This window comes from Macaca fascicularis, chromosome 8, assembly GCF_037993035.2.
Source record: "Macaca fascicularis isolate 582-1 chromosome 8, T2T-MFA8v1.1".
Lineage (NCBI taxonomy): Eukaryota > Metazoa > Chordata > Mammalia > Primates > Cercopithecidae > Macaca > Macaca fascicularis.
The window spans coordinates 79,959,092-79,985,257 of NC_088382.1; the positions used below are offsets into that span (position 1 = coordinate 79,959,092).

The 26,166-nt window shown below is 47.0% G+C and overlaps 1 protein-coding gene across 3 annotated transcripts; it reads right to left on the reverse strand.

The window, feature by feature from the left end:
- Positions 1–1,302: 1,302 nt before the first annotated feature.
- PRDM14 (PR/SET domain 14) lies at positions 1,303–25,807 on the reverse strand. Of its 3 annotated transcripts, none has more exons than XM_015454936.3 (8): positions 25,672–25,807; positions 23,258–23,981; positions 22,542–22,595; positions 22,293–22,450; positions 20,298–20,568; positions 12,134–12,336; positions 8,136–8,237; positions 1,303–4,586 (listed from the first exon to the last, which is right to left on the reverse strand). In XM_015454936.3, exons 2-8 carry the CDS (start codon positions 23,955–23,957, stop codon positions 4,359–4,361), a joined length of 1,716 nt encoding a protein of 571 aa, XP_015310422.1. In that variant the 5' UTR covers positions 23,958–23,981; positions 25,672–25,807; the 3' UTR covers positions 1,303–4,358. The 3 variants fall into 3 exon arrangements, with proteins under 3 accessions (XP_015310422.1, XP_005563559.1, XP_045254301.1); XM_005563502.4 differs by lacking the exon at positions 25,672–25,807 and adding an exon at positions 25,246–25,482; XM_045398366.2 differs by lacking the exon at positions 25,672–25,807 and adding an exon at positions 24,758–25,193.
- Positions 25,808–26,166: the final 359 nt, after the last annotated feature.

Below are 26,166 nucleotides of genomic sequence, written 5' to 3' on the forward strand. Positions count from 1 at the left end.
TGTAGCTCCAGAAACAGTTCTGTATTTCTGACAATAAAATAACAAAACTGTGTTCCATTAGTATCATTATTCCCAGTAAGTACACCATACTGCCTGCAATCCGCATTCTAATGGTGTCTCCTAATTAGTAGTTGCAGGGACTGGGAGGATAAATCAAATAAAGCAATGGTTCTTCAGTTTTATGGATGTGATGTTAAACCTCAGAAATCAAATGATTTGTCCAACATTATACAACGATGAAATGGTGGAGAAATACAAGTTTGCCTGACTCCAAAATCTACATTCTCTGTGTTATACCCTATGCTGCATCTAAAAATGTTCAGCCAGAATAAGTATATTAGCGTAGAGTTTTAATCTCATTTTACATTCTACATGGTGGTTTGTCTTCTACTGTGACTGTCCTAGTCTATTGATTTTTTTTTTTTTTTTTTTTTTTTGAGACGGAGTTTTGCTCTTGTTGCTCAGGCTGGAGTGCAATGGCATGATCTCGGCTCACCACAACCTCCATCTCCCGGGTTCAAGTGATTCTCTTGCCTCAGCCTCCCAAGTAGCTGAGATTACAGGCATGGACCACCACGCTCAGCTAATTTTGTATTTTTAGTAGATACAGGGTTTCTCTATGTTGGTCAGGCTGGTCGCGAACTCCCAACCTCAGGTGATCCACCCACCTCGGCCTCCCAAAGTGCTGGGATTACAGGCTTGAGCCACCACACCCAGCTGTCTACAGCTTTTATTATTATTTTAAACTGGTTCAAATTAGTTTTAGAAATAGATCACATACATTTCATTTAAAAAATTGTTTAATATATTTTTAAAACAGGGCTTAAAGTGTTGCCCAAACTAGTCTCAAACTCCTGGGCTCAAGTGATCCTCCCGCCCCAGCCTCCCAAAGTGCTGGGGTGATAGGCATAAGCCACTGCACCTGGCTGATAATATACATTTAAAAAAATAAACATAAAAGAGCTTCAGGGTACTACTATAGAATGATGTTGTGTTATGAATGACTGTATTTCCAAATTAAAAATTGAAATATGTAATCCTATCAATATGACCAAAACTTGAGTAAACAGATATTAAATGAAATGGTCCCCCAAATTTTCTAGTTAGTATAGGATGCATTATCCATTATACAGTATTGTTATTTGATTATTCAATTACTGGCACGCATATATTTGAATGACTGTTAGAAAAGAGCAAAATACAAAACAAAAAACCCTGCCTCCCTTTGCTGCTATTCTAGTTCAAAGAACGAAGTTGTTAATTTGAATTATTCAATGAGTGAAAAAGTTGGGATCACACCAGTTTCTGATGACTTGTTTTACTATTTGATTAAAAATAATGTTTAAACCCATAACAGTAAGAAAATGTTTCAAGTAATACATTTTGAACCAGCAGTTAAGGAAAGGCTGTCTAATTATACAATGAGCCCCCATCTCTTCGAAAGACCATTGTTGTCTTAATTAACACGAAGTAAAACAGTCCTAAAACAACAGGGCACATTCCCATTAGGATAAATTACTCAGACTTCAGCAAGGCAGCAAATAATTCCCTAGAGTAGAATCTGTCACTGCTTTTCCACCTGCACTATCTATCTCTCAAAGGACTGAGCTAGAGCTGGGAACCTCCCTCTGGAAGGGGCATCTGTTTCGTATTGAATTTGCTCCATTTGTGGCCATGGGTGGAGGGTGCAGCAGATCCCCAGGCGGTCAGCAGAAACACGGCTGGGATGGGACAGATCCTCAGCAGCTGTGGCTGCCTTCGAAGCACTTTTATCCTGCTCATTCTGGTCTCAAATCTTCCACGTGGTATTTCAGTCTGTTGTTGCTTAACTTAATATGGAGAAGAATGGGATGGATAGTCTCCAGAAAAATGCTATTTTCCTTTTTTCTTTTGAGACGCTGTCTCTCTCTGTCACCCAGGCTGGAGTACAGTGGCACCATCTCGGCTTACTGCAACCTCTGCCTCCCAGGTTCAAGCGATTCTCCTGCCTGAAACTCCCGAGTAGCTGGGATTACAGGCATGCACCACAATGCCTGGCTAATTTTTGTATTTTTAGTAGAGATGGGGTTTTGCCATGTCAGCCGGGCTGGTCTCGAACTCCTGACCTCAGGTGATCCATCCGCTTCAGCCTCCCAAAGTGCTGGAATTACAGGCATGAGCGAGCCACTGCACCTGGCCCAAAAAAATGCTATTTTCTTAACAGGATCCATAAACTGGGCATAGAGGCTAGTTAGGAGGCTGGGCTCTGGAGCTGGGCAGAGGTGGCTTTGCCTCTTAAAGGCAAATCAGCTTGCCCCACTTCTTTCATCTCTCTCAGTCTCAATTTCCTCATCTGTAAAGTGGTAAACTCAGTGGCATCATCTCACAGGGTCAATGCTCCATAGATGTTGGCTATTATGATCCACATATGAGTTGAGTCTGATGTCTCTGTGCACGTTAGAGAAACCCATTCCCCGAACACTTGCATCAGCTGTAGGATACCATGCAGAGCACATTTTTCTTTTCAGTGGGCCTCTGTGTGTTTGTGTGCTCTGCATCTTGTATTAGCAAGAACTAGCTAATTAGAAAAACCCCCCAAAATATCCTGTCTATTTCATACTGTCTATTCATCAGTAATGAAATCAGGTTTAAACCTAGAGCAATATCGGTATTTTTTTTTTAGCCTTTCTTCATTTGCTTATCACATTTCTTCCCCAATTACTTAACATCACAGATGGTGGGACAAATAAGTTCTGTGCCCTCCAAGTAACTTTGGAGCTAAACACATTAACTGGCATTTGTCATGTAGTGGAGGAGGGGTGGGAACAAAGTGTTTAAAATTAATCAAAATAAAGATGGAATATTAATTCATGACTGAAGATAGTTACAATACTAATGAAGCTCTGACTCGAATGAGTTCTTATTTATTTGTATTTATTTATTTGAGACAGGGTCTCGTTCTATCACCCAGGCTGTGCACCATCACGGCTCACTGCAGCCTCGACCTCCCAGGCTCAACTGATCCTTCCACCTCAGTGTCCTGAGTAACTGGGACTACAGGCATGTGCCACCATACCTGGTTAGTCTTTTTTTTGTTTTTTTCCGGAGAGACAGGGTTTCACCATGTTGCTCAAGCTCGTCTGGAACTCCCAGGCTGAACCAATCTGCCCACTTTAGCCTCCCAAAGTGCTGAGATTATAGCCATGAGCCACTGTGCCCATCCAAATTTTTATTTGTATTTAATTTCTTTATGTATATTTTAGAGGTGGGAATCTTGCTGTTTCCAGGCTAGAGTGCACTGGCTATTCACAAGTGTGATCACAGAGCACTACAGCCTCAAACTCCTGAGCTCAAGGGATCCTCCTGCCTCCGCCTCCCAAGCAACTGGGACTACAGGTGTTTGCCACCACACCTGGCTTTAAATTAATATTTATTTATTTATTTGTTTAGTGGGGTTTTTGTTTGTTTTTGTTTCTGCCAAGTGCACAGTATGATAAGTGAATTTTTAGAGAATTTGTTCTAGGCCTGATGCAGTGGCTCACACCTATAATCCCAGCACTTTCAGAGGCCAAAGCGAGAGGATCAGTTGAGCCCAGAAGTCTGAGACCAGCCTGGGTAACATGTTGGGACCTGCCTCTCTGTCTCTTTATATATATAAAAGAATCTTTTCTATAAAGAAATATAATACATGATGACCACATAGTATAATTGGAGGCCCAAGGCAAATAGTAGAGAAAAATCTACCTTTTTCTTGGCTCACTGCAACCTCCGCCTCTGGGTTCAAGCAATTCCCCTCCCAAGTAGCTGGTATTACAGGCATGTGCCACCACACCAGGCTAATTTGTGTATTTTTAATAGAGACAGGGTTTCACCATGTTGGCCAGGCTGGTCTTGAACTGCTGACCTCAGCTCATCTGCCCATCTGGGCCTCCCAAAGTACTGGGATTATAGGCGTGAACCACCCGGCCAACTGCAGGGACTTCTATAACCCATAAAAGGAAATAGAATCTGAATCCCTTGTTTTTACATTGTCTCCACACTCTGAGGGCTAGTCGTTTTTGGGGTTTTTTGTTTTGGTTTTTGGTTTTTTTTGAGTCAGGGTCTGGTTCTGTCACCTAGGTTGAAAAGCAGTGGGGCGATCTCAGCTCATAGCAACCTCCGTCTCCTGTGCTCAAACCATCCTCCCACCTCAACCTCCTGAGTAGCTGGGACCACAGGCATGTGCCACCACCCCCGGCTGATTTTTGTATTTTTTTGGTAGAGATGGGGTTTCACCATGTTGCCCAGGCTGGTCTCGAACTCCTGGACTTGAGTGATCCACCCGCCTCGGCCTCCCAAAGTGCTGGGATTACAGGCATGAGTCATTGTGCCTGGCAGGGCTAGTAGTCTTCATGAAACTTCATATGGGAGTAGAATGTTTCTTGATCTGAGAAGATTTTCCCACAGATGCTGCATGAGCAGCCCTCATCCTCCTTGTGTGAACGCCGGACATGGCTGTCATGGGCAGCATGGGATGCAAAAGATTTACCACAGTACTTGCATTTGAAGGGCTTCTCCCCGGAGTGCTGCCTGATGTGTGTGCGGAGTATGCTGGAGGCAGTGAACCTCTGCAGAGAACAGAAACACAGAGTACAAGAAAAAGTCAACTTCCATGAGCTGGACAACCAATTAAACTAAGGCGTTAATTTCATTGTTGCTCATGCTTACGGACAAACCTTGAGTTTTAAGGACAAAGAGCACTTCTGGTCATCAGCAGTAGCCTTAATCAGAAAGGACTCTACTGACGTGTCCTTCTGGCTGGTTTTGAGAAGCACTGGATGTTAGAACAGTGGTTCTTCAGTGGATAGATTATCTGGAGGTCCAGTTTTTAAAAAAGCAGATTGCTGGCTGGGCCCAGTGGTTCATGCTTGTAATCCCAGAACTTTGGGAGGCCGAGGTGGGTGGATCACCTGAGGTCAGGAGTTCGAGACCAGCCTGGCCAACATGGTGAAAATCCATCTCTACTAAAAATACAAAAATTAGTCGAGCATGGTAGCATGCACTTGTAATCCCAGCTACTTGGGAGGCTGAGATGGGAGAATTTCTTGAACCCAGGAGGCGGAGGTTGCAGTGAGCCGTTATTGAGCCACTGTACTCCAGCATGGGTAACAGAGTGAGACTCTGTATTAAAAAAAAAAAAAAAAAAAGCAGATTGCCAGGCTGGGCAACATAGCAAGACCTCACCTCTACAAAAAGTAAAAATTAGCTGGGCGCAGTGGCTCACGCCTGTAATCCCAGCACTTTGGGAGGCCGAGGCGGGCGGATCACAAGGTCAGGAGATCGAGACCACGGTGAAACCCCATCTCTACTAAAAATACAGAAAACTAGCCGGGCGCGGTGGCGGGTGCCTGTAGTCCCAGCTACTCAGGAGGCTGAGGCAGGAGAATGGCATGAACCCGGGAGGTAGAGCTTGCAGTGAGCCGAGATCACGCCACTGCATTCCAGCCTGGGTGGGGGACAGAGTGAGACTCCGTCTCAAAAAAAAAAAAAAAAAGTAAAAAAATTACCTAGACATGGTGGCATGAACCTGTGGTCCCAGCTATTTGGAAAGCTGAGGTGGGAGGATAACTTGAGCCCAGAAGGTCGAGGCTGCAGTGAGTTATGATGGCACCACTGCACTCCAGCCTGGGTAACAAAGCAAGACCCTCTCTTTAAAAAAAAAAAAAAAAAAAAAAAGACTGGGCACGGTGGCTCAAGCCTGTAATTCCAGCACTTTGGGAGGCCGAGACGGGTGGATCACGAGGCCAGGAGATCGAGACCATCCTGGCTAACACGGTGAAACCCCGTCTCTACTGAAAAATACAAAAAACTAGCCGGAGGAGGTGGCGGGCGCCTGTAGTCCCAGCTACTCGGGAGGCTGAGGCAGGAAAATGGCGTAAACCCGGGAGGCGGAGCTTGCAGTGAGCTGAGATCCGGCCACTGCACTCCAGCCTGGGCTACAGAGCGAGACTCCGTCTCAAAAAAAAAAAAAGCAGATTGCCAACCCTACCTAAGAGAGTGTGACCCAAAAAATCTGACATGAGACCCAGGAGCCTGCATTTAAACAAGCAATTCTGACGTGGGTCCTAGGATCATACTTCAGGACAAACCTCATTACAGAAGGAGAAGCTAATATCAACCAGAAGCTAATATTGGCCAGTGTCTTTGCATAAGTCAGTGCCTTACTGGTTTTCTTCTTCTTCTTCTTCTTTTTAATTTAAACTTTTTGAGATGGTTTGTAGGTTTGTTTTATTTGTTTGTTTGTTTTGAGACAGAATCTCACTCCATCACCCATGTCGGAGTGCAGTGGCATGATTTCGGCTCACTGCAACCTCCACCTCCCAGGTTCAAGCAATTCTAGTGCCTCAGCCTCCCAAGTAGCTGGAATTATAGGTGCACCACCATGCCCAGCTAATTTTTGTATTTTTAGTAGAGATGGTATTTCTCCATGTTGGCTGGTTTCAAACTCCTGACCTCAGGGTGATCCATCCACCTTGGCCTCCCAAACTGCTGGGATTAAAGGTGTAAGCCACTGTGCCCGGCTCAGCAGTGTGTTTCTATGCCAATTATTTTCATTCTATTGATACACACTTTGGAGGTATTAGTTGCCCTAATCTGGTAGACTCATGTTTTTATTCATTTTGAGAGGCTTAGAAGTAGCTGTAGGACAGCCTCTACTTCTTTTGCAGCTTTATTGTAAAAAGTAAATGACTCAGTGACAGAAACATAAGCTATACCAGTGCTTTCCAACAGGACTTTCTGCAATAATGAGAATATTCTGAACCCACGCTGTCCAGCTTGGGAATCACTAGCCACATGGAGCCACTGAGCATGTAAAATGCAGCTAATGCAACCTAGGAACTGAATTTTTCAACTTTACTTCGTCTTTACTAATTGAAATAGCCACATATGATTAACAGCTAACTGCACATTGGACAGCACAGACCTATTTTGGTGTAATATGTCTAAAGCGTGGTCAACCTATTGTTTCTATTACAGCAATGTCTAACCACATGACTCATCTGTTTTTACAACTCTGTATTCTGTGTAACATAGACTAGATGCCGCTTCTGCAATGCTCCTATAGAAAATTACATCAGTAGCATCCTTCACAGATTAAAGTAGTAATAGTATCAGTTAACATTCCAGTACTACTTTTTATGTTGTGCCAGGCACTGTTACAAGAGTTTCATATATTTTACTGATGTTATCCAACAACTTGGTAAAGACTAATCTCCCCAGTTTATCAATGTGGAAACTAGCAGGAGTTCATGGATTTGCTCAGGGTGGCACAGCTAGGTAAGCACCAGAGGCAGGACTTGAAACTTGGCCAAGTTTGTGCTCTTAAATACTACAAAATAGTGAGTTTTTTTTTTTTTTTAGATGGTGTTTCACTCTGTCACTAAGGCTGGAGTGCAGTAGCATGATCTTGGTTCACTGCAACCTCCACCTTCGGGTTCAAGTGATTCTCTTGCCTCAGCCTCCCAAGTAGCTGGGATTACAGGCATGTGCCACCATGCCCAGCTAAGTTTTGTATTTTTAGTAGAGATGGGGTTTTGCCATGTTGGCCAGAATGGTCTCGAACTCCCTATCTCAAGCCACCTGCCCGACTCGGCCTCCCAAAGTGCTAGGATTACAGGCTTGAGCCACCGCCCCCCACCCCTTGTTTTTTTTGAGAGAGAGTGTCTCACTCTGTCACCCAAGCTGGAGTGTGCAGTGGTGCAATCTCGGCTCACTGCAACCTCCACTTCCTGGGCTCAAGCAATTCTCCAGCCTCAGCCTCCCAAGTAGCTGGGACTACAGGCATGAGCCACCAATGCACGGAAAATTTGATTATAGGCGTGAGCCACCACACCTGGCTAGTGCTTTTAAATACTATGTAATAGGTCATCAGGTCTCCATAAATTTGGAATGTATTTTACTACATGTACCCTAAATGCCAGCTTGGCAATAGGAGGTTGGTTATATTTGACCATCTTTAGCAAAGTCGAGCATATTTAGGGGTGGAAATGAGGACTGCGCTGATACTTGACTAACATTTACCAAGAACTCATTAAGCCAGGCTTTGTTTCAAGTTCTTATACATAGACACCCAAGCAGAGCTCAGGACACATCCCTTAGTAAGAGGTTCCATTTACCTTAGTACAATACACACACTGGTATGGTCTGTCTCCAGAGTGGACTCGCATGTGTTTGTTAAGGCTGGAAGACTGAGAGAAACATTTCCCACATGTAGAACACTGAGGTGAAAAAGAAAAATATAGTTGAAATCACATCTTCCTCTAACAAGTCCATTTCAATCTTGCATTTACCTGGGGTTAGAGAAGAACTCTTTTTCAAAAAAAATTATCATTTTTTTGTTGAGACAGGATCACAATTTGTTACCCAGGCTGGACTGCAGTGGCACAATCACGGCTCGCTGCAGCCTGGAACTCCCAGGCTCAAGCAATCCTCCCATCTCAGCCTCCTGAGTAACTGGGAATACAGGTGCGCGCCACTAAGCCAGCTAACCTTTTTTTTTTTTTTGAGACGGAGTCTCGCTCTGTCGCCCAGGCTGGAGTGCAGTGGCGCGATCTCGGCTCACTGCAAGCTCCGCCCCGCCGGGTTCACCCCATTCTCCTGCCTCAGCCTCCCAAGTAGCTGGGACTACAGGCGCCCGCCAACCTCGCCCGGCGAATTTTCTTGTATTTTTAGTAGAGACGGGGTTTCACCGTGTTAGCCAGGATGGTCTCGATCTCCTGACCTCGTGATCCGCCCGTCTCGGCCTCCCAAAGTGCTGGGATTACAGGCTTGAGCTACCGCGCCCGGCCTTAACTTTTTTTTTTTGAGATGGAGTCTCGCTCTGTCATCCAGGCTGGAGTGCAGTGGTGCGATCTCGGCTCACTGCAACCTCCGCCTCTTGGGTTCAAGCAGCTCTCCTGCCTCAGCCTCCTGAGTAGCTGGGACTACAGACGTGTGCCACCACACCCGGCTAATTTTTTGTATTTTTAGTAGAGATGGGGTTTCACGGCGTTAGCCAGGATGGTCTCCATCTCTTGACCTTGTGATCCACCCGCCTCGGCCTCCCAAAGTGCTAGGATTACAGGCGTGAGCCACCGCGCCTGGCCCAGCTAACTTAAAAATTTTTTTTTGCAGAGATGAAGTCTCACTATGTTGCCCAGCCTTGACTTGAACTCTAACAGATCCTCCTGCCTTGGCGTCCCAAAGTGCTAGGATTATAGCCGTGAGCCACGGCACCTGACCTGAGAGAACTCTTGCTTCAGATGTGGAATGTGGGAACTGAACAAGTTTGTGGTGTATGGCAGAGGCCTGAATTAGTCCTGCTCTCTCAACAGGTAGCTGCGTGACTACAGCACATCAGTTAAATTTGGAATCTTAGTTTTCCGATCTTGCTCATGGGCAAAATACCTGCTCTGCCTTCCTCACAGCGCTATGAGTAAACTACAAGCACTGTACAATTAACTCAACAATTATCTATGATTTACAGAGTACCTACTATGTGCTCCACACTGCTAGAAACCAGGAGCTAGAAGTCAAGGAGGGGTGGCAATGAACATGTAAGCCACCATGGCAAGGCACAGTAGCAGATGATCTGAGACATGTTGAACTTTCATGAAGAGGTTAATATTTTGTACACACGCTGTGAATAATTAATGTTGTTTCTCCAAAGTCTTGACCTTGGCAACTCCTCTCGAAACTGTCTCAGGAATTTCACACCAGGTGAAGTAAACTACTAGAGAGGTGCAAGCACCGGAGGGGTTGCCAGGGATAAAGCAGAAGGCCTTTGGTTTTGACATCACTTTTAAGGAAATTATGTTTACTAAAGAGAAAAAACTATTTTCCTCTGAGAAAGGTTTCCGAGCTTTCACATCCTCTTTCCAGGCATGCTTAGGCGCAGAGGAGAGAGCAGATCTATTTATTTATTTATTTATTTATATTTTTGAGGCAGAGCCTCACTCTGTTGCCCAGGCTGGAGTGCCATAGCACGATCTCAGCCCACCGCAACCTCCGCCTCCTAGGTTTAAGCAATTCTGGCGTCTCAGCCTCTCGAGTGGCTGGGACCACAGGTGCGCACCACATGCCCATCTCTACAAAAAATACAAAAAATTAGCTGAGCATGGTGGCGCGTACTTATAGCCTCAGCTCAGCTACTTGGGAGGCTGAGGTGGGGGGATTGTTTGAACCTAGGAGGTGGAGGTTGCAGTGAACTGAGATCATGCCATTGTACTCCAGCCTGGGCAACAGAGCGAGATTCTGTCTCAAAAAAAAAAAAAGGGAAAAAAAAATTGTTCTCTACTCTACTGTAAGAGCACCTCATCTGTTGAAGAGTAAGCTATCATCTCACTATCACCAGCTTCCTCATCAGTCCTGTCATCTACTGACCTCCTGGTCGACAGTCCTCCAATTTCAAAGAGAGCAAGCATTCTATACATCTTCTGTAATCTAGTTTTTGCTTGATAAGACAAATTTTTTTTTTTTTTGAGATGGAGTCTCGCTCTTGCCACCCAGACTGGAGTGCAACGACCGTCTCCGCTCACTGTAACCTCTGCCTCTAGGGTTCAAGCAATTCTCCTGCCTCAGCCTCTAGAGTAGCTGGGACTACAGGTGCTCGCCACCACACCTGGCTAATGTTTTTATATTTTTAGTAGAGACGGGGTTTCACCATGTTGGCCAGGCTGGTCTCGAACTCCTGACCTCAGGCGATCTGCCCAACTTGGCCTCCCAAAGTGCTGAGATTACAGACGTGAGCTGCTGCGCCTGGCCAGTAAGCCATCATTTATATAATCAGTTTTGTGTTGATGAACATGCAGTCTCAAACTTTTCACTATCAGAATACTGGATAGTTTTCACTTTTGCCAGTCTAATAAGCGAGAAATACCTTCACCATCCTGATATTTTAAAATCCTTTTAGAATTACACAAATACATGATAATTGTAAATGTATTCAAATTTTATAGCATAACAAATATATAGTATATATACACTATATATACTATATATACAAATAATATAGTAATTAAACATGACTTTTCCAGAAGCTTAGGAAGGAAGGAAGAAATAAGGACAATTTTATGATGATTACTCTCAATTTTCAAAACAGGAAAATGGGCTCAAGATCGTAGCTGCCTGAGGTAGTTCTGACAAGGCCAACAGTTAAGCAAGAATACATCTGTGTCCTGTGCCTGGCCGGGCGCCGTGGCTCACACCTGCAATTCCAGCACTTTGGGAGGCTGAGGCAGGAGGATCACGAGATCAAGAGATGGAGACCATCCTGGTTAACATGCTGAAACCCCGTCTCTACTAAAAAAAAAAATACAAAAAATGAGCCGGGCGTGGTGGCGGGCGCCTGTGGTCCCAGCTACTAGGGAGGCTGAGACAGGAGAATGGCGTGAACCCGGGAGGCGGAGCTTGCAGTGAGCCGAGATCGCGCCACTGCACTCCAGCCTGGGCGACAGAGGAGACTCCGTCTCAAAAAAAAAAAAGGAATACATCTGTGCCCAAGCCTTGTCCTCCTTTTAATTAAGCCTAAGGGTATATTTGTACTTTTTTGCACCAAGCCTAGCAGAGCATCCAGGTATCTGGAATGGCTCCCTAATGTCATTACTGCTTTTCTGTCTTACAAAATCCTCGGCCTGCGGTAGAGGCCTTCCGCTCTTTGGAAGCACCATGCCTTCGCTTCCTCCTCACCTATACCCGTCAACACACTTGCACAGATATGGAACAAGGTGCATTTCCCCAGGAGCACATGCCAGATTCTTTCTTGCCTGGAACGGCTAGACCCTTTTCCCCTGCCCAACTAACCCTGCCACCAGCATAAATCAGATACCCCATTTGTCCTCCTATACTTGGCTCAAGGCCACTTCTGTGCATCTTTCATAATCCACGTGTCCAGGTGGCCGTGGACACTCCTTCCTCCATGTTCCTCCCTCTGCTGGTACATGCATCCTAACACGTGTGTATCGATGTGCCTATTCACGCATGCCTGTTGGGTAATACTATCCTCTCCTCCTTCAGAGAGGGTGTCCGTCGGCAGCACAGCCATGCAGCTAGCACCTACAAGGCAACTCCCCGTGTTCAGGAGCTTGGGAAGGGAGAGAGAACGTGATGGCGGGTCGTGTGTCCTCCTAATACTCACCTTGTGAGGCCGGTGCTTCTCATGAACATGAAGAATGTGGATCCGAAGCCTGTCCCGCTTCTCAAAGGACCGTTTGCAGAGAGAACAGGGAAATTTCCTATCGCCCTTGTCCACACAGGGGGTGTACTTGAGGTGCTTATCTCTGTAATATTTGTAGGTAAATACCTTCCCACATCTTTCACATCTGTAGCCTTCTGCAGACTCTGTCAAACACAGCAAACACAATGTCTCTTCAGTTACTTTCCTCCCTAGTTCCTTCAAAAGGATATTTTATTTATTTGTTTATGTATTTATGTATGTATGTATGTATTTATTTATTTATTGTTAGCCAATAGTTCTTTTGGCTACTTAACGAGGAATTTTCTTTTTTTTTTTTTTGAGACAGAATCTTGCTCTGTTGCCCAGTCTGTAGTGCAGTGGCACGATCTTGGCTCACTGCAACCTCTGCCTCCCAGGTTCAAGCGATTCTCCTGCCTCAGTCTCCCAAGTAGCTGGGATCACAGGTGCCTGCCACCACGCCTGGCTAATTTCTGTATTTTTAGTAGAAACAGAGTTTCACCATGTTGGCCAGGCTGGTCTCAAACTCCGACCTCAGGTGATCCTCCTCCCTTGGCCTCCCAAAGTGCTAGGATTACATGCGTGAGCCACTGTGCCTGGCCAAGATAATCTTTTTTTTTTTTTTTTTTCTTTTGAGACGGAGTCTTGCTCTGTTGCCCAGGCTGGAGTGCAGTGGCCGGCTCTCAGCTCACTGCAAGTTCCACCTCCTGGGTTCATGCCATTCTCCTGCCTCAGCGTCCCAAGTAGCTGGGACTACAGGCGCCCACCACCTCGCCCGGCTAGTTTTTTGTATTTTTTTTTAGTAGAGACAGGGTTTCACCGTGTTAACCAGGATGGTCTCGATCTCCTGATCTCATTATCCGCCCGTCTCGGCCTCCCAAAGTGTGGGATTACAGGCTTGAGCCACCACGCCCGGCCTATTTTTATTTTTTTGAGAGAGTCTTGCTTTGTTGCTCAGGCTGGAGTGCAGTGGTGCGATCTTGGCTCACTGCAACCTCTACAAGTGATTCTCCTGCCTCAGCCTCCCGAGTAGCTGGGACTACAGGGGCGTGCCACCACACTCGGCTAATTTTTGTATTTTTAGTAGAGGTAGGGTTTCACCATGTTGGCCAGGATGGTCTCCATCTCTTGACCTTGTGATCCACCCGCCTCGGCCTCCCAAAGGGCTGGGATTACAGGCGTGAGTCACCGTGTCCCGCCAGCAAGATAATTTTTAAAAACCTTTTTACTCCAGAAAAATGTAAACATATACCAAAATGAAAATAATAGTGTAATAAACCCTCAAGTGCCAAACACCAAGCTTTGACCAACTCATAACTAATTTTGCTTTCATTTATATCACCACTCCCCATAGTAGATTATTTTAATACTAATTCATCCTTTGACTCAAAAATATCTAACTGTAATCTTTAGAAGATGACTTTTTTTAAAAAGCATAATTGTGGCCAGGCACAGTGGTTCACACCTGTAATCCCAATACTTTGGGAGGCTGAGGTCAACGGTTCAAAACCAGCCTGGTCAACATGGTGAAATTCCGTCTCTACTAAAAATACAAAATTAGCCAGGCGTGGTGGTGCATGCCTGTAATCCCAGCTACTTGGGAGGCTGAGGCAGGAGAATCACTTGAACCTGGGAGGCGTAGGTTGCAGTGAGCTGAGACTGTACCACTGCACTCCAGCCTGGGTAACAAGAGCAAAACTCCATCACACACACAAAAAAGCATAATTGTGCCAGGTGCAGTGGCTCACGCCTGTAATCCCAACACTTTCGGAAGCTGAAGTGGGCAGATCGCTTGAGCTCAGGAGTTTGAGACCAGCCTGGGCAACATAGTAAGATCTCATCTCTATAAAAAAATAATAAAAATTATCTGGGCGTGATAGTACACGCCTTTAGTCCCAGTTGCCAGGAGGCTGAGGCAGGAGGATTGCTTGAGCCTGGGGAAGTTAGTTGAGGCTGCAATGAGCAGTGATTGAGCCACTACACTCCAGCCTGGGCAACAGAGCAACATCTTGTCTCAAAAAAAAAAAAAAAAAAAAAAAAGGCGTAAACATAATGTCGTTGCCACACTGTCATACCTAAACAATTAACTCTTATTCTTTTATAGAAACATATATGTACTTATATACACACATATGTATTTGTTTAATTACTTTCTGGTCAGTCCATTCAAATTAGGATTCAAACAAAGTCTACATGTTTTTTTTTTGTTTTTGTTTTTGTTTTTGAGACGGAGTCTCGCTCTGTCGCCCAGACTGGAGTGCAGTGGCCGGATCTCAGCTCACTGCAAGCTCCGCCTCCCGGGTTTTACGCCATTCTCCTGCCTCAGCCTCCCGAGTAGCTGGGACTACAGGCGCCAGCCACCTCGCCCGGCTAGTTTTTTGTATTTTTTAGTAGAGACGGGGTTTCACCGTGTTAGCCAGGATGGTCTCGATCTCCTGACCTCGTGATCCGCCCGTCTCAGCCTCCCAAAGTGCTGGGATTACAGGCTTGAGCCACCGCGCCCGGCCAAAGTCTACATGTTGTATATGGTTGCTATGTCTCTTAAATATCTTAACCTATAGGCTCTCTTTCCCTTTTGTTCCTTGAAATGTACTATTGAAGAGACCCTTCCACTAGCTCCATTTAAGAGCAGTGCAACCCTGCAGCTCTTGAACACATTCCTGCCTAGCATTTGTTACAAGGTTAATACACTGAGGCCAACCTATTTCTCTTTGTGCCTTTAAGATTAGCCTGAGTTACAAGCTCAGGCAGTCACCAGGACACCCGCAGCTGACTTCCCAGGCTTCACAGTGCTGTTCCATTCTACGAAGTTCGAGGGACCTTCTTAGTTTATACTTCATTACTCAAAACTTGTGGCAGATTCCACAGCTAGAATCTTTGTGTATAGAGTAAGGGTGAAAGCATCTTGACTTCCCTAATGCACAGGGTTACTGTGATGACTAATTTAATTCTAATACTTACTGAGTCTTACCAATGTGAGTGATACTATCAGTGAATGGCAGGTAAGACTGAGAGAGGTAAATCTGTTTTTATCAATGGAGGAGGGAGGAGGAGAGAAGTTAGAGAGGGTGTAGCTAGACTCTAGCAAAGCAGGTCCCACATCCAGGGGTGTCTATGTGTTGGGGGAAGGCGAGAGAACAGGGGCCACCTACAAAAGCATCCCTGCAGAGGACACTCTGGATTCCAGAGGATAAAGTGGCTTTGACTATGAATGCACCACTGAGACTTCATTGTTTGACCCCAGGGAGGAAGAGCAGCCAAGAGTGAGTCTATATACAAGAGTCTGCAGATAGAAATCTTCTCAGCATCAGGACAGCAGGGAAGCTGTCCATCAGGGACTTTGTTAGTTGACAACTACATCCCAGGCACATTTAACAGGTGGCTAAGGAAATAAACTATTCATTAAGTAAATAACCAGGAAGGCAACTGCCAACCCCAAGCCGATCCATTGCCCTGCTCTGTCTATCACTTTCATTGAGGTGCTAATACTCTCAGAATCCCCGTGCTGGGACACTTTTTTGGCACAGAGGTAGAATTTTTACTGGTCAGAAATACCTATCCTTCCTGCTTCCTGGGGTGGGAAGGGAAGAGAGGGTCAGCAATTTTACAAACATAAGCAATAAAGCACACCAAAATTTAGAATAGTTTCAGTACTGAGTTCGCTTAAGAACAACCACTTAAGCAGAAAGGAAACCTAATTTCATCTTGTTCCCTATCCTTCCTAATTTTATCTTGTTCCCTATCCTCCCTCCCCCTATCTCTTCACACTCCACACCCCAAAACACACACAGAAATTCCCTCTCCCTCACAAGAGGGGAATGCTTACATATTCAAATAACCCGCCCACATACAGTCTAGACCCTTCCCTCACCACTCAAGACCTTAAAGGGGAAGGCTCCCACCTACCACCAATCCTGGCCAAAAAGCCTTTGGGGAAAAAAACTCATTTGAGAATGCAATGGAATTTTAATTTTTCTTTCCTTTTTATCACATCCAAACCATTCATATTAATAGATTAACAAATTAGCATTCATTTATAATTATTCCCAACAAATTAAGTCGTTTACAAGTCTCCCTCCATTGTCCAAAATATATGTCCTCAAAACAATGCTGTAAGCATCAGGTTATCACTTGATTCAGAACTGTAACACAAGTATCTTCTCTACATGCTGGGTTTCCCCCACACTCAACCATCATAAGCCCTCATTCTGTTGCTTGCTCTGATTGCCTCTGATATCTGCATACTATTCCAGTTAATAGCATACAGGTTGAGTATCCTTTTTCTGAAATGCTTGGGACCAGAAGTGTTTTGGATTTCAGGATTTTTTCGAACTTTGGAATATTTCATATACATAATGAGGTATCTTGGGAATGGAACCAAAGTCTAAATATAAAGTCTATTTATGTTTTGTTTTATACATACTTTATACACATAGCCTGAAGGTAATTGTTTTTTTTTTGAGATGGAGTCTTGCTTTGTCTGCATCCTCCGCCCCCCAGTTTCAAGCGATTATCCTGCCTCAGGCTCCTGAGTAGCTTAGATTACAGGCATCCGCCAGCACACCCAGCTAATTTTTTTGTATTTTTAGTAGAGACAGGGTTTCACAATGTTGGTCATGCTGGTCTCAAACTCATGACCTCAGGTGATCTGCCTGCCTCGGCTTCCCAAAGCGCTGGGATTACAGGCATGAACCACTGCACCTGGCCCACCTGAAGGCAATTTTACACAATATTTTGCTTTATTTATTTATTTCTTTATTTTGAGATGGAGTCTTGCTCTGTCCAGCCTGGGTGACAGAGTGAGACCCTATCTCAAAAAATAATAATGATTTCTCAAAACGATAATGATAACCATCTTGTCAGTTATTTTTTTTTTTTTTTTTGAGACAGAGTCTCGCTTAGTCGCCCAGGCTGGAGTGCAATGGCGCGATCTCGGCTCACTGCAAGCTCCGCCTCCCGGGTTCACGCCATTCTCCTGCCTCAGCCTCCCGAGTAGCTGGGACTACAGGCGCCCGCTGCCTCGCCCGGCTAATTTTTTGCATCTTTAGTAGAGATGGGGTTTCACCGTGTTAGCCAGGATGGTCTCGATCTCCTGACCTCGTGATCCGCCCGCCTCGGCCTCCCAAAGTGCTGGGATTACAGGCGTGAGCCACGCGCCCGGCCATCTTGTCAGTTATTTAGCAGGTACTTTTTCAAATCCATTGCTCACTTTTCTTTCTTTTTTTTGAGATGGGGTCTTACTTTGTTGCCCAGGCTGGAGTGCAGTGGTGCGATCTCAGCTCACTGCAACCTCTGCCTCCTAGGTTCAAGTGATTCTCCTGTTTCAGCCTCCCGAGTAGCTGGGATTACAGGCATGCGCCACCACACCCAGCTAATTTTTTGTATTTTTAGTAGAGATAGGGTTTCACCATGTTGGCCAGACTGGTCGTGAACTGCTGACCTCAGGTGACCCACCCACCTTGGCCTCCCAAAGTGTTGGGGTTACAGGCGTGAGCCACCATGCCCAGCCTGTTGACTTTTATTTCAAAAGGAGTTGGTACATTTCAGGAAGTGACCAACAGGTCTTGGTTTGGTGCTAAGTATGAGACAACTTAGAGCTCCATAGATCATAGAGAATCCCAACCATTTTTGCCTCCATTCCTATCTTTACCTACATTCCCACACCCACACCACCCACCAAAACACTTCTGGTCCCAAGCGTTTCAGAAAAAGGATACTCAACCTGTATGCAGATATCAGAGGTGATCAGAACAAGCAACAGAATGAGGGCTTATGATGGTTCAGTGGCGGGGAGAACCCAGCATGGAGATAAGATACCTGGGGGAGTAGGAAGATAGTTCACCAAAACAATTCTGACAGCCCCTCATCATTGGGACCATTATTTATCACTAGATAAATAATGACTGCTCATTATTTATCCCCTGATTTCTGGTGGACACTTCCCTGCCTTCTGCTTCACTATTCCCTGAGTCTGATTGCCTTCCCTCTCTCCCTCTGCCTTACACATGCCTTATTTCATCTCATTCCTAAGCAGCTTTTTCCAACTTAGTTCTAATGTCTTCCTCTCACTCAGTACGCACTCGGATCCAGAAGCAGGAGATACTAAGGTGTTTAGGGTTATTTCCTGCCCTGAAGCATCTCAGTCTAGCAGGAAAACAGGCATGCAGATGCAATTCACTCTTTTTTTTTCTTTTTTTGAGACGGAATTTCGCTCTTCTTGCCCAGGTTGGAGTGCAATGGTCCAATCTCAGCTCACTGCAACCTCCGCCTCCCAGGTTCAAGCAATTCGCCTGCCTCAGCCTCCCTCAGTAACTGGGATTACAGGCGCCCACCACCATGCCCGGCTAATTTTTGTACTTTTAGTATAGACAGGGTTTCGCCATGTTGGCCAGACTAGTCTTGAACTCTCAACCTCAGGTGATTCACCTGCCTCGGCCTCCTAAAGTGCTGGGATTACAGGCACGCGCCACTACGCCTGGCCCATTTTTTTTAAAAAACCTGTTCCTTACACATTTATTATATCATAATAATTTGCCTTCTCTCTCTCTCTCTCTTTTTTTTTTTTTTGAGACAGAGTCTTGCTTTGTTGCCCAGGCTGGAGTGCAGTGGCATGATCTTGGCTCACCACAATCTCTGTCTCCTGGGTTCAAATGATTCCCCTGGCTCAGCCTCCCCAGTAGCTGGGACTACAGGTGCCTGCCACCATGCCTGGCTAATTTTTGTATTTTTAGTAGAGAAGAGGTTTTTTGTTTTTTGTTTGAGACAGAGTCTTGCTCTGTTGCCCAGGCTGGAGTACACTGGTGCGATCTTGGCACACTGCAACCTCTGCCTTCCAGGTTCAAGTGATTCTCCTGCTTCAGCCTCCCAAGTAACTGGGACTATAGGTGCATGCCACCACACCTGGTTAATTTTTTGTATTTTTAATAGGGACGGGGTTTCATTCACCGTGTTAGCCAGGATGGTCTCGGATCTCCTGACCTGGTGATCTGCCCGCCTCAGCCTCCCAAAGTGCTGGGATTACAGGCGTGAGCCACTGTGCCCGGCCTGAGATGAGGTTTTACCATGTTGGCCAGGCTGGTCTTGAAGTCCTGACCTCAAGTGATCCGCCCACTTCGGCCTCCAAAAGTGCTGAGATTACAGGCGTGAGCCACCATATCCAGCCTGCCTTCTCTCTTATTTACAGCAATATACATTTATCTTGTATATAAATGTATATACAAGATAATATACCTCCTACTAGATTAGTAGTTCCTAAACTTTAGTGTATCTAGAAATCACTTGGAGAGCTTATTTAACGTGCAAATTCCAAAGTCTCACCCCTGGAGTGGGCTGGTGGTTCCCTAGCCCCTTGCTGCTGGAATGTGGTCCAGGGACCAGGACCAGCAGCACAGCCTGGAAGTTGATAAAAATACCAAATCCTGGGCCGCTACCCTGAATGGGAACCAGCATCATGAAGATCCCTGGGTATTCATTCCCACATTAAAGTTTGAGAGTGAGAGTCCAGCTCAATATTTCTCAAACTTGCCTGAGACCCATTGTAGGCAATGTATTTTATACTTGACACCCAGCATACACACATATGCCCATGTGAAATCGAAATTTCACAAAACAATCCTTACTAAGTGATTCCCATCAATATTTTCTATTCCACTCTATACTTACTCTTTTTTTTTGTTTTTTAAATGTGGGTCTCGACCGCTAAATTGATTTCCCACCCCACTAAGACATGCAACTCTGCAACCCACCATTTGAAAAACACTGCTCTGGTGAATTGACTTCAGCTACATTAGCCTGGGCAGAGATGAATCAGAAACTGGCTCCCCCATGGTAGAAGTTACGTCCATTTAGTACATTTTGTTTTACTCTTGGGGTGGAAGGTCGGGAAGAAGAACAAGTATCTTTATAAATAGGAGTAGCTTCCGCAGCTTTGGGAAACTGAGGATGCTTTCCTTCACCTGGGTAATGCCCTCCTGGTTAGAGACACTCTTGGTTAGTCCTCTGCATTAGCCTTTAGAAGGCAGGAGCTGCGCACGGAGGGTTTGTGGAAAAGAGCCCAGTCCTTCTACTGGAATGCCCTCACTGGGCGAGGTAAGTGTGTGCAACTCACCTTCAGAGGGCCCAGATGGCTGCTTCCCCGGCTCTGTGACCTGAAGGCTCACAGGAATGTCCAGAAATTTCTCATAGCAGTCTCCATACCACACAAGGAGCTCTTGGTTCTGATGGATCTCTTTGCAGCTCTCATAAAATATATGCCCTTGACACTGCACGGCAACTAGGTTCTGCTCCTTGGGGAAGCGGGCACAGTTGACATAGGACATCCAATTCCCCATACCTCCTTTTCCATCTATAAAGTGGCTTAAATGACCATCTTCAAATATCTAAATGAAATAAGACATGAAGTTTGTATTGTACTTCTTTTTTGGTCTAATCTACAAAATAATTTTTTAATACTTACAACCTAAATATCACACTTGAGTCCACCAAATAAACTTCTATCATTCCGATTTCTATGTAGTTACAAGTGGTTTATAAATCTACTTATGCCAACGTAGATTTGTTAGTTTAAGGACATCTCTCTAGGTAATGTCACATAATGGGTTTTTGTTGTTGTTGTTGTTGTTTTTAGAGACAAAGTCTTACTCTGTCGCCCAAACTGGAGTGCAGTGGCTCAATCACAGCTCACAGTAGCCTCGAATTCCTGGGCTCAAATGATCTCCCACCTTAGCCCCCTGAGTAGCTGGAACTAAATGCATGCACCATCACGCCTGGCAAATTTTTAAAAAATTCTTTGTAGGGATAGGGCCTCACTGTTTCCCAGGCTGGCCTCAAACTCCTGGGTTCAAGTGATCCTCCCACCTTGGCCTCCTAAAGTGCTGGAATTTTAGGTGTAAGCCACTGAGCCTACCTAATGTAACATATTCTAAAAGATTCTTACTTTTATCAATTTCTTGATTCCCAAATTCCTATAGTGAGCATGTTAATTTCACAAACAGAGGTAAGTGAAACAAAAACGTCGTATTTAATTCTACCACTTAAACACAACTGAATAGTTTTATATTTTACTCCCACTTAGTTTTCACGCATATTAATGGGGCTATAAATTATTTCTTTCAAGGCCAAGTTTGGTGGCTCACGCCTGTAATCCCAGCACTTTGGGAGGCCAAAGCAGGCAGATCATGAGGTCAGGAGTTTGAGACCAGCCTGGCCAACATGGTGAAATGCCGTCTCTACTAAAAATACAAAAATTAGCTGGGCATGGTGGTGCATGCCTGTAATCCCAGCTACTCGGGAGGCCGAGGCAGGAGAATTGCTTGAATCCAGGAGGTAGAGGTCGCAGTGAGCTGAGATCACGCCACTGCATTCCAGCCTGGGTAACAGACAAAGACTCCGTCTCAAGAAGAAGAAGAAAAAAAAAACACGAAAAATTATTTCTTTCTCTGCTGCTGGTAATTTCACTGTCTCCAACATTTTGTTATTATAAACAACCCTGGGATTAACATATTCCACATAGTCTCGATTTCAGATTATTTTCCTGTAGTATATTCCTAGAAGTAGAAATTCAGGGTCAAGGGACTTTGAACATTTTAAGGTATCTGATACATTCTGACAAATGGTTTTCTCCTGCAGGTAATAAAATGCAGTCCACTAGCATATCCCTAATATATCATCACTAGATCTTGAAGAGTATCTGTTGTTTTTTTTTTAAATCCTTGACTAATTTTATAGGTGAATAATATTGAATTTTAAAACTTGTTTTTATTCTCTTCAGCATACTTTCAGCACTCTATAATATCTAAAGCATTTGGTTTTGTCTATATATATAATACAACGCATTGATTCTTTAAATGTATATTCCATAGTTAATCTTCCAGACTAAAATGACGTAAGGCACCCACAAAACACAGAATTCATGCAGAGGTGCTATCCTCATGGAGCAAACACTGGCCATTCCTTCCTTTTACAGGCAACACAAACCACAGATATCTGCCCTGGATGTGCTCTCTCTCTGACCAGGACTCTCCCAGAAAGGCAAAGGCCAAGATTTCCCCCCACTAGTCTCCCGCACCATTTTCAGCAGCAGACCCACCAGAAACAGATTTACCTCCCACATCACAGAATTGTCTCCATAGGTCTTCACTTCACTGGCGTTGACCACTTTACCTTGAAAAGGCCCAAACCTGACTCCTTTGGCAATAAAACTACTGCAGAACACACCAAAATGTGGGACTTCACCAAACACAGTCTGCATGAGGCATAGACCTAGGGGAAAGCAGAGGCAGGAAAAGAGAATGAGGAGAGTTGACTCGGCATTAGTTCAGGGAAAGAAATCCATGCAAGGAGTCCTGCCTACCTTCTGGAAGTTGAAGGGAGTCTTTATCCACAGTTTGAGGAAGAGAATCAGACCCTAGCAAAAGGCAGGTTAAAAAGAAACAATTTTTCATTAAAAATGTATTATAAAGTGCTTTTATAAGGTGTTTCCCTCCTTAACTCCCTAGAAGTAACCATCATCCCAGTTTGATGTTTATTTGTTGTTTCTATTTTTCCCTGCTCATTTTACATGGTCTGTTCATATATGATTTCACTGTATACAATTCCATATACAATTTCTCATTTGAGACTCAGAACAGCCTCATGGAAGGTTATGTAATTAACCCCATTAGGCAAATTCAGAGAATTTGAGGATCATAGGTAATGCTTGATTAGTCAAGGAAGACTGGTTGGAAGTCCAAAGGTTGGAAGTCAAGGTCAGGGTAGCTAGCTGAGCTGGGACTCTTAGGTGTGAACTGCTGAAGGCTGTCATTGCATGTTAGCATAGAATCTGAACCTACCTGGGAGTTCACTGCAGGAACCATTTCTCTCTTGGTCCTTAGCTCTCACTAAAACCAACCTTGGTCATGCAGTTAAGCAAGCAGGGCCTCAGAAGTGAGCCTAGACGGCCCTGGCTGTCATGGAGATACCTCCCCCTTTCCGCCCTCTACAGCCTCAGCTCCACCTGGAAGCGCCTCTTCCCCATCCTGCCTGCATTCCCATCCAATTCGACTCCCAAATGATGTGAACTCCCTTTACCAGAGCTGTCTGTGGGGACCAGGAGGCCTGAAATCGCATGGTGCAGGCTGGCTGGGTGATCCAGGCTGGGAGTGACCCCGTACAGAACGAAGTGCAGGTCCTGCTCCGTGAACTGGAACCGAGCAGGGGACTTCCCTTCTTGGTTGGAGGGTTTGGGACCATTCTCTGACTGCTTGCTGGGTGAGCAAGGTAATAACTGGGAGGTCCTAAGCCCCTCAGGTAACAGAGAAGCATCCACAAGGGGCGGTGGAATTAAAGTGTCAGGTCCACAACACGGGCCACTCTCGTTGTCGCCACCAACGATTTGGTGGCCCAGATCTTCACTGCTGGCAGCCGTGTACTCGTGGCTGCTGCTCAGGAAGGGCGGCACTTCCCTGGGGACGTGGGGAATTGGGTACCACGGTGGCAGCTTGCTGTACCAGGGTAGATCGTAGAGAGACTCCCTCTGTAGGCCCAGACCCGGGCTCAGCAAGGGAGGAGCCATCCGGAAGGCGAAGGGGGGCATGGGGGGGACAGCAGACGCGGCGGCCTCCAGCTGCCGGAAAGGTTGGAAGTCTTCCTCCACGGTGGCCAGGCTATTTCTGTAGTGTCCATAGGCCGGGAAAGGCGTGTAGTACGCGGCCAGGTTCTGCGGGCTGCTCTCCGGCTGGTAGCACACCTTGTCCTGAGTTGCGGCCTCACCTGGCCGGGGTAGAGCCATCCCGGGCCCGCACGCTCGGCGGCTCTGCGGAAAAGCGGGCGCCGCTTAGGACACCGCGCGGGAGCTGCCCGGGGTCCGACCCGCGCCTCCCCGCCAGCCTCCTCCACCCGAGCCAGCCCCAGATCCAAGGCAACAGTATAAACGCCCCCAGTGCGATCCCGCCAGCCCTCTCCCACAATTAAGACAAAACGAAAAACAGCAATAGAAGCAAACACAAAAAAACCCCAAACGGAAATCTGCCGGGATCTCGTCCGACTCTTAATTCCGGGTTAGTGTTGCCTTCGCCTTCCCTCTCCAAGCACCCCTTCCCCAAGCCCGGCCGCTTTTCCACACTCGCTCTCCGCTTTCCGCCCCCAACCCGGTTCCTGCAAAAGCCGTTGAAGTTCCCTCTCCTTCCTTCTCCTCTGTCCTACAAAACTCTTTGGTAGGGTCTGAGGGAGCCGTGGGGCCCTCCCAAACCCGGGGCTGGGCCGGGAGCCGAGGGCAGGCGGTCGGAGGGCACTGGAACAAGCGACAGCTCCAGGCGCTCCTGGGCCCTCAGCTGGGAGGGAAGAGCCGAGGACCCTGGGTCGCACCGCGCAGATGGAGACGCGCTCCCTGAGCCCCCGGGCAGATCCAGGAACACCGCGACCTGCTCCGGCCCAGCGGTCTGACCCCGCGGGTCCTGGCGTTCCTGATGCCCGCAGGGGAGGGGCGCGCCACTTTTGGCTGCCCTAGGATGCACCGCCTGCACCCCTTTTTCCCTTGTGGGCAGCGTCTGCCACATTCCCCGGGTCCCTCGGAAACTCCAGTCATTCTACCAGGACTACTGGGGCCTGGGGTCGTCCCTCGGGAGCCGCGTGGACTAGCCCTGGCCAGGTGGAAGCGGAGAGCCTCGGCGACTGCCAGTCCTCCCGCCCCCGCGCCGCCAGGAAAGGATGGCGTTTTAATAGACAGGCAGCAAGTTCACCGAGGCCGAAGAATGAAGCCCCTTTAGGGCCGGCGGGTCTTGAGATCAATGAGCCCAATAAGAAAACCAAGCAGGGTCATGACTCAGAAATTAAAGAACACGGGGTCAGGAGAAGAGGTCAGCCACAACACAGGCAGCGGCCCGTCTCCTCCCGATCCTCCAAAGGCGCCCCTCTCCTGGCCTCCTCCGACTTCAGGGATCTGCAACTTGGTATTCAAAGCCCCCGAGAGGACAGAACGACCATCCAAAACGAACTGCGCCAGCTAGTGCTGCGGCCCTCCCCAGCGGCCCGGGAAGACCACAGCCCAGGGCCCCGGGCACGCCCTGCCCCGCGCCTACCTCCGACACCACCTCCGAGAGCGCCACCGGGAGCAGGCGCCTCCAGGGCGCTGCGGGGCCACTCGGGCTCGGTAGACTTCGGGCGGGCCCTGAGGGCTGAGCCAAGATTAAGAGGGCGGGCGGGGCCGCGGGGCATCAAGAGGGCGAGGGTAGGGAAGTGACTCGGCCCACGCAGATCCCCGCGTCGTCTTCTCCCCGCCCACTACTGCCATTGGCCGAATCTCGACTAGCCCTCTGTCCCCTGGGGTCGCGCACTTAACTCATCAGTTCTCCAAACCCTCCCCGGGACCCTAGTGGAGAGCACTCTCCGCTGGCCTTCTAGGGCAGGCACTATTGCCGCTCCAGGCGTGCGGAGTCGGGGAGCAAAAAGCCGGACACGTGTGCTACCCAGGGCCCCCATATAAGGTCCCCCGCTCGCGCACACACCCTGAACCGGAGCCCAGAAGGCCTGACTGGCGTCCCGGGGTCGAGCCCCTTACTCTCCGCTCCCAGTTCGGAAGAACACAGCCAGCCCGAAGGCGGCGTGTGACCCGCTGGTGCACCTGGTGGGCGTCTGTTCCCGACACCTGGGGATGAGGCGGGCGCGCCCCGAGCGCTAGGAAGCGGCCCCCCGCGAGTCCCCGGCAGTGACACGTGGGGGCGTTGGGCCCGGCACCCCCGACGCTTCCGAGGTTTCGGGTGGTCGTTTTTCTCTCTCGGGGGCTTTTATTCCTTAAGTGACTTTAAACGACCGAGGATGGGCCTCCTGCGCCGCCGCAGCTGTCACTTCCTTCGGGGAAGGCTCGCGACCTTGGACGCGCAGGCTCTGAAAACCAAAGTCCAGACCCATACCGAGCGCCCAAAGACCGCATTTGAATTCCCCTCGCCGGCCATTGAGGGAGAGAAAGGAGCGCTTAGTTCCATTCACATTCACAGAAGGAA

Excerpts from the sequence above, each read along its gene's own strand:
- PRDM14 (XM_015454936.3), bottom strand. The coding sequence starts at position 23,957 with ATGGCTCTACCCCGGCCAGGTGAGGCCGCAACTCAGGACAAGGTGTGC. Across the intron at positions 22,451-22,541 it reads CTCCCTTCAACTTCCAGAAG|GTCTATGCCTCATGCAGACT; the intron begins GTAGGCAGGACT and ends GCTTTCCCCTAG. Across the intron at positions 12,337-20,297 it reads GCCATCTGGGCCCTCTGAAG|AGTCTGCAGAAGGCTACAGA; the intron begins GTGAGTTGCACA and ends TGTGTTTGACAG.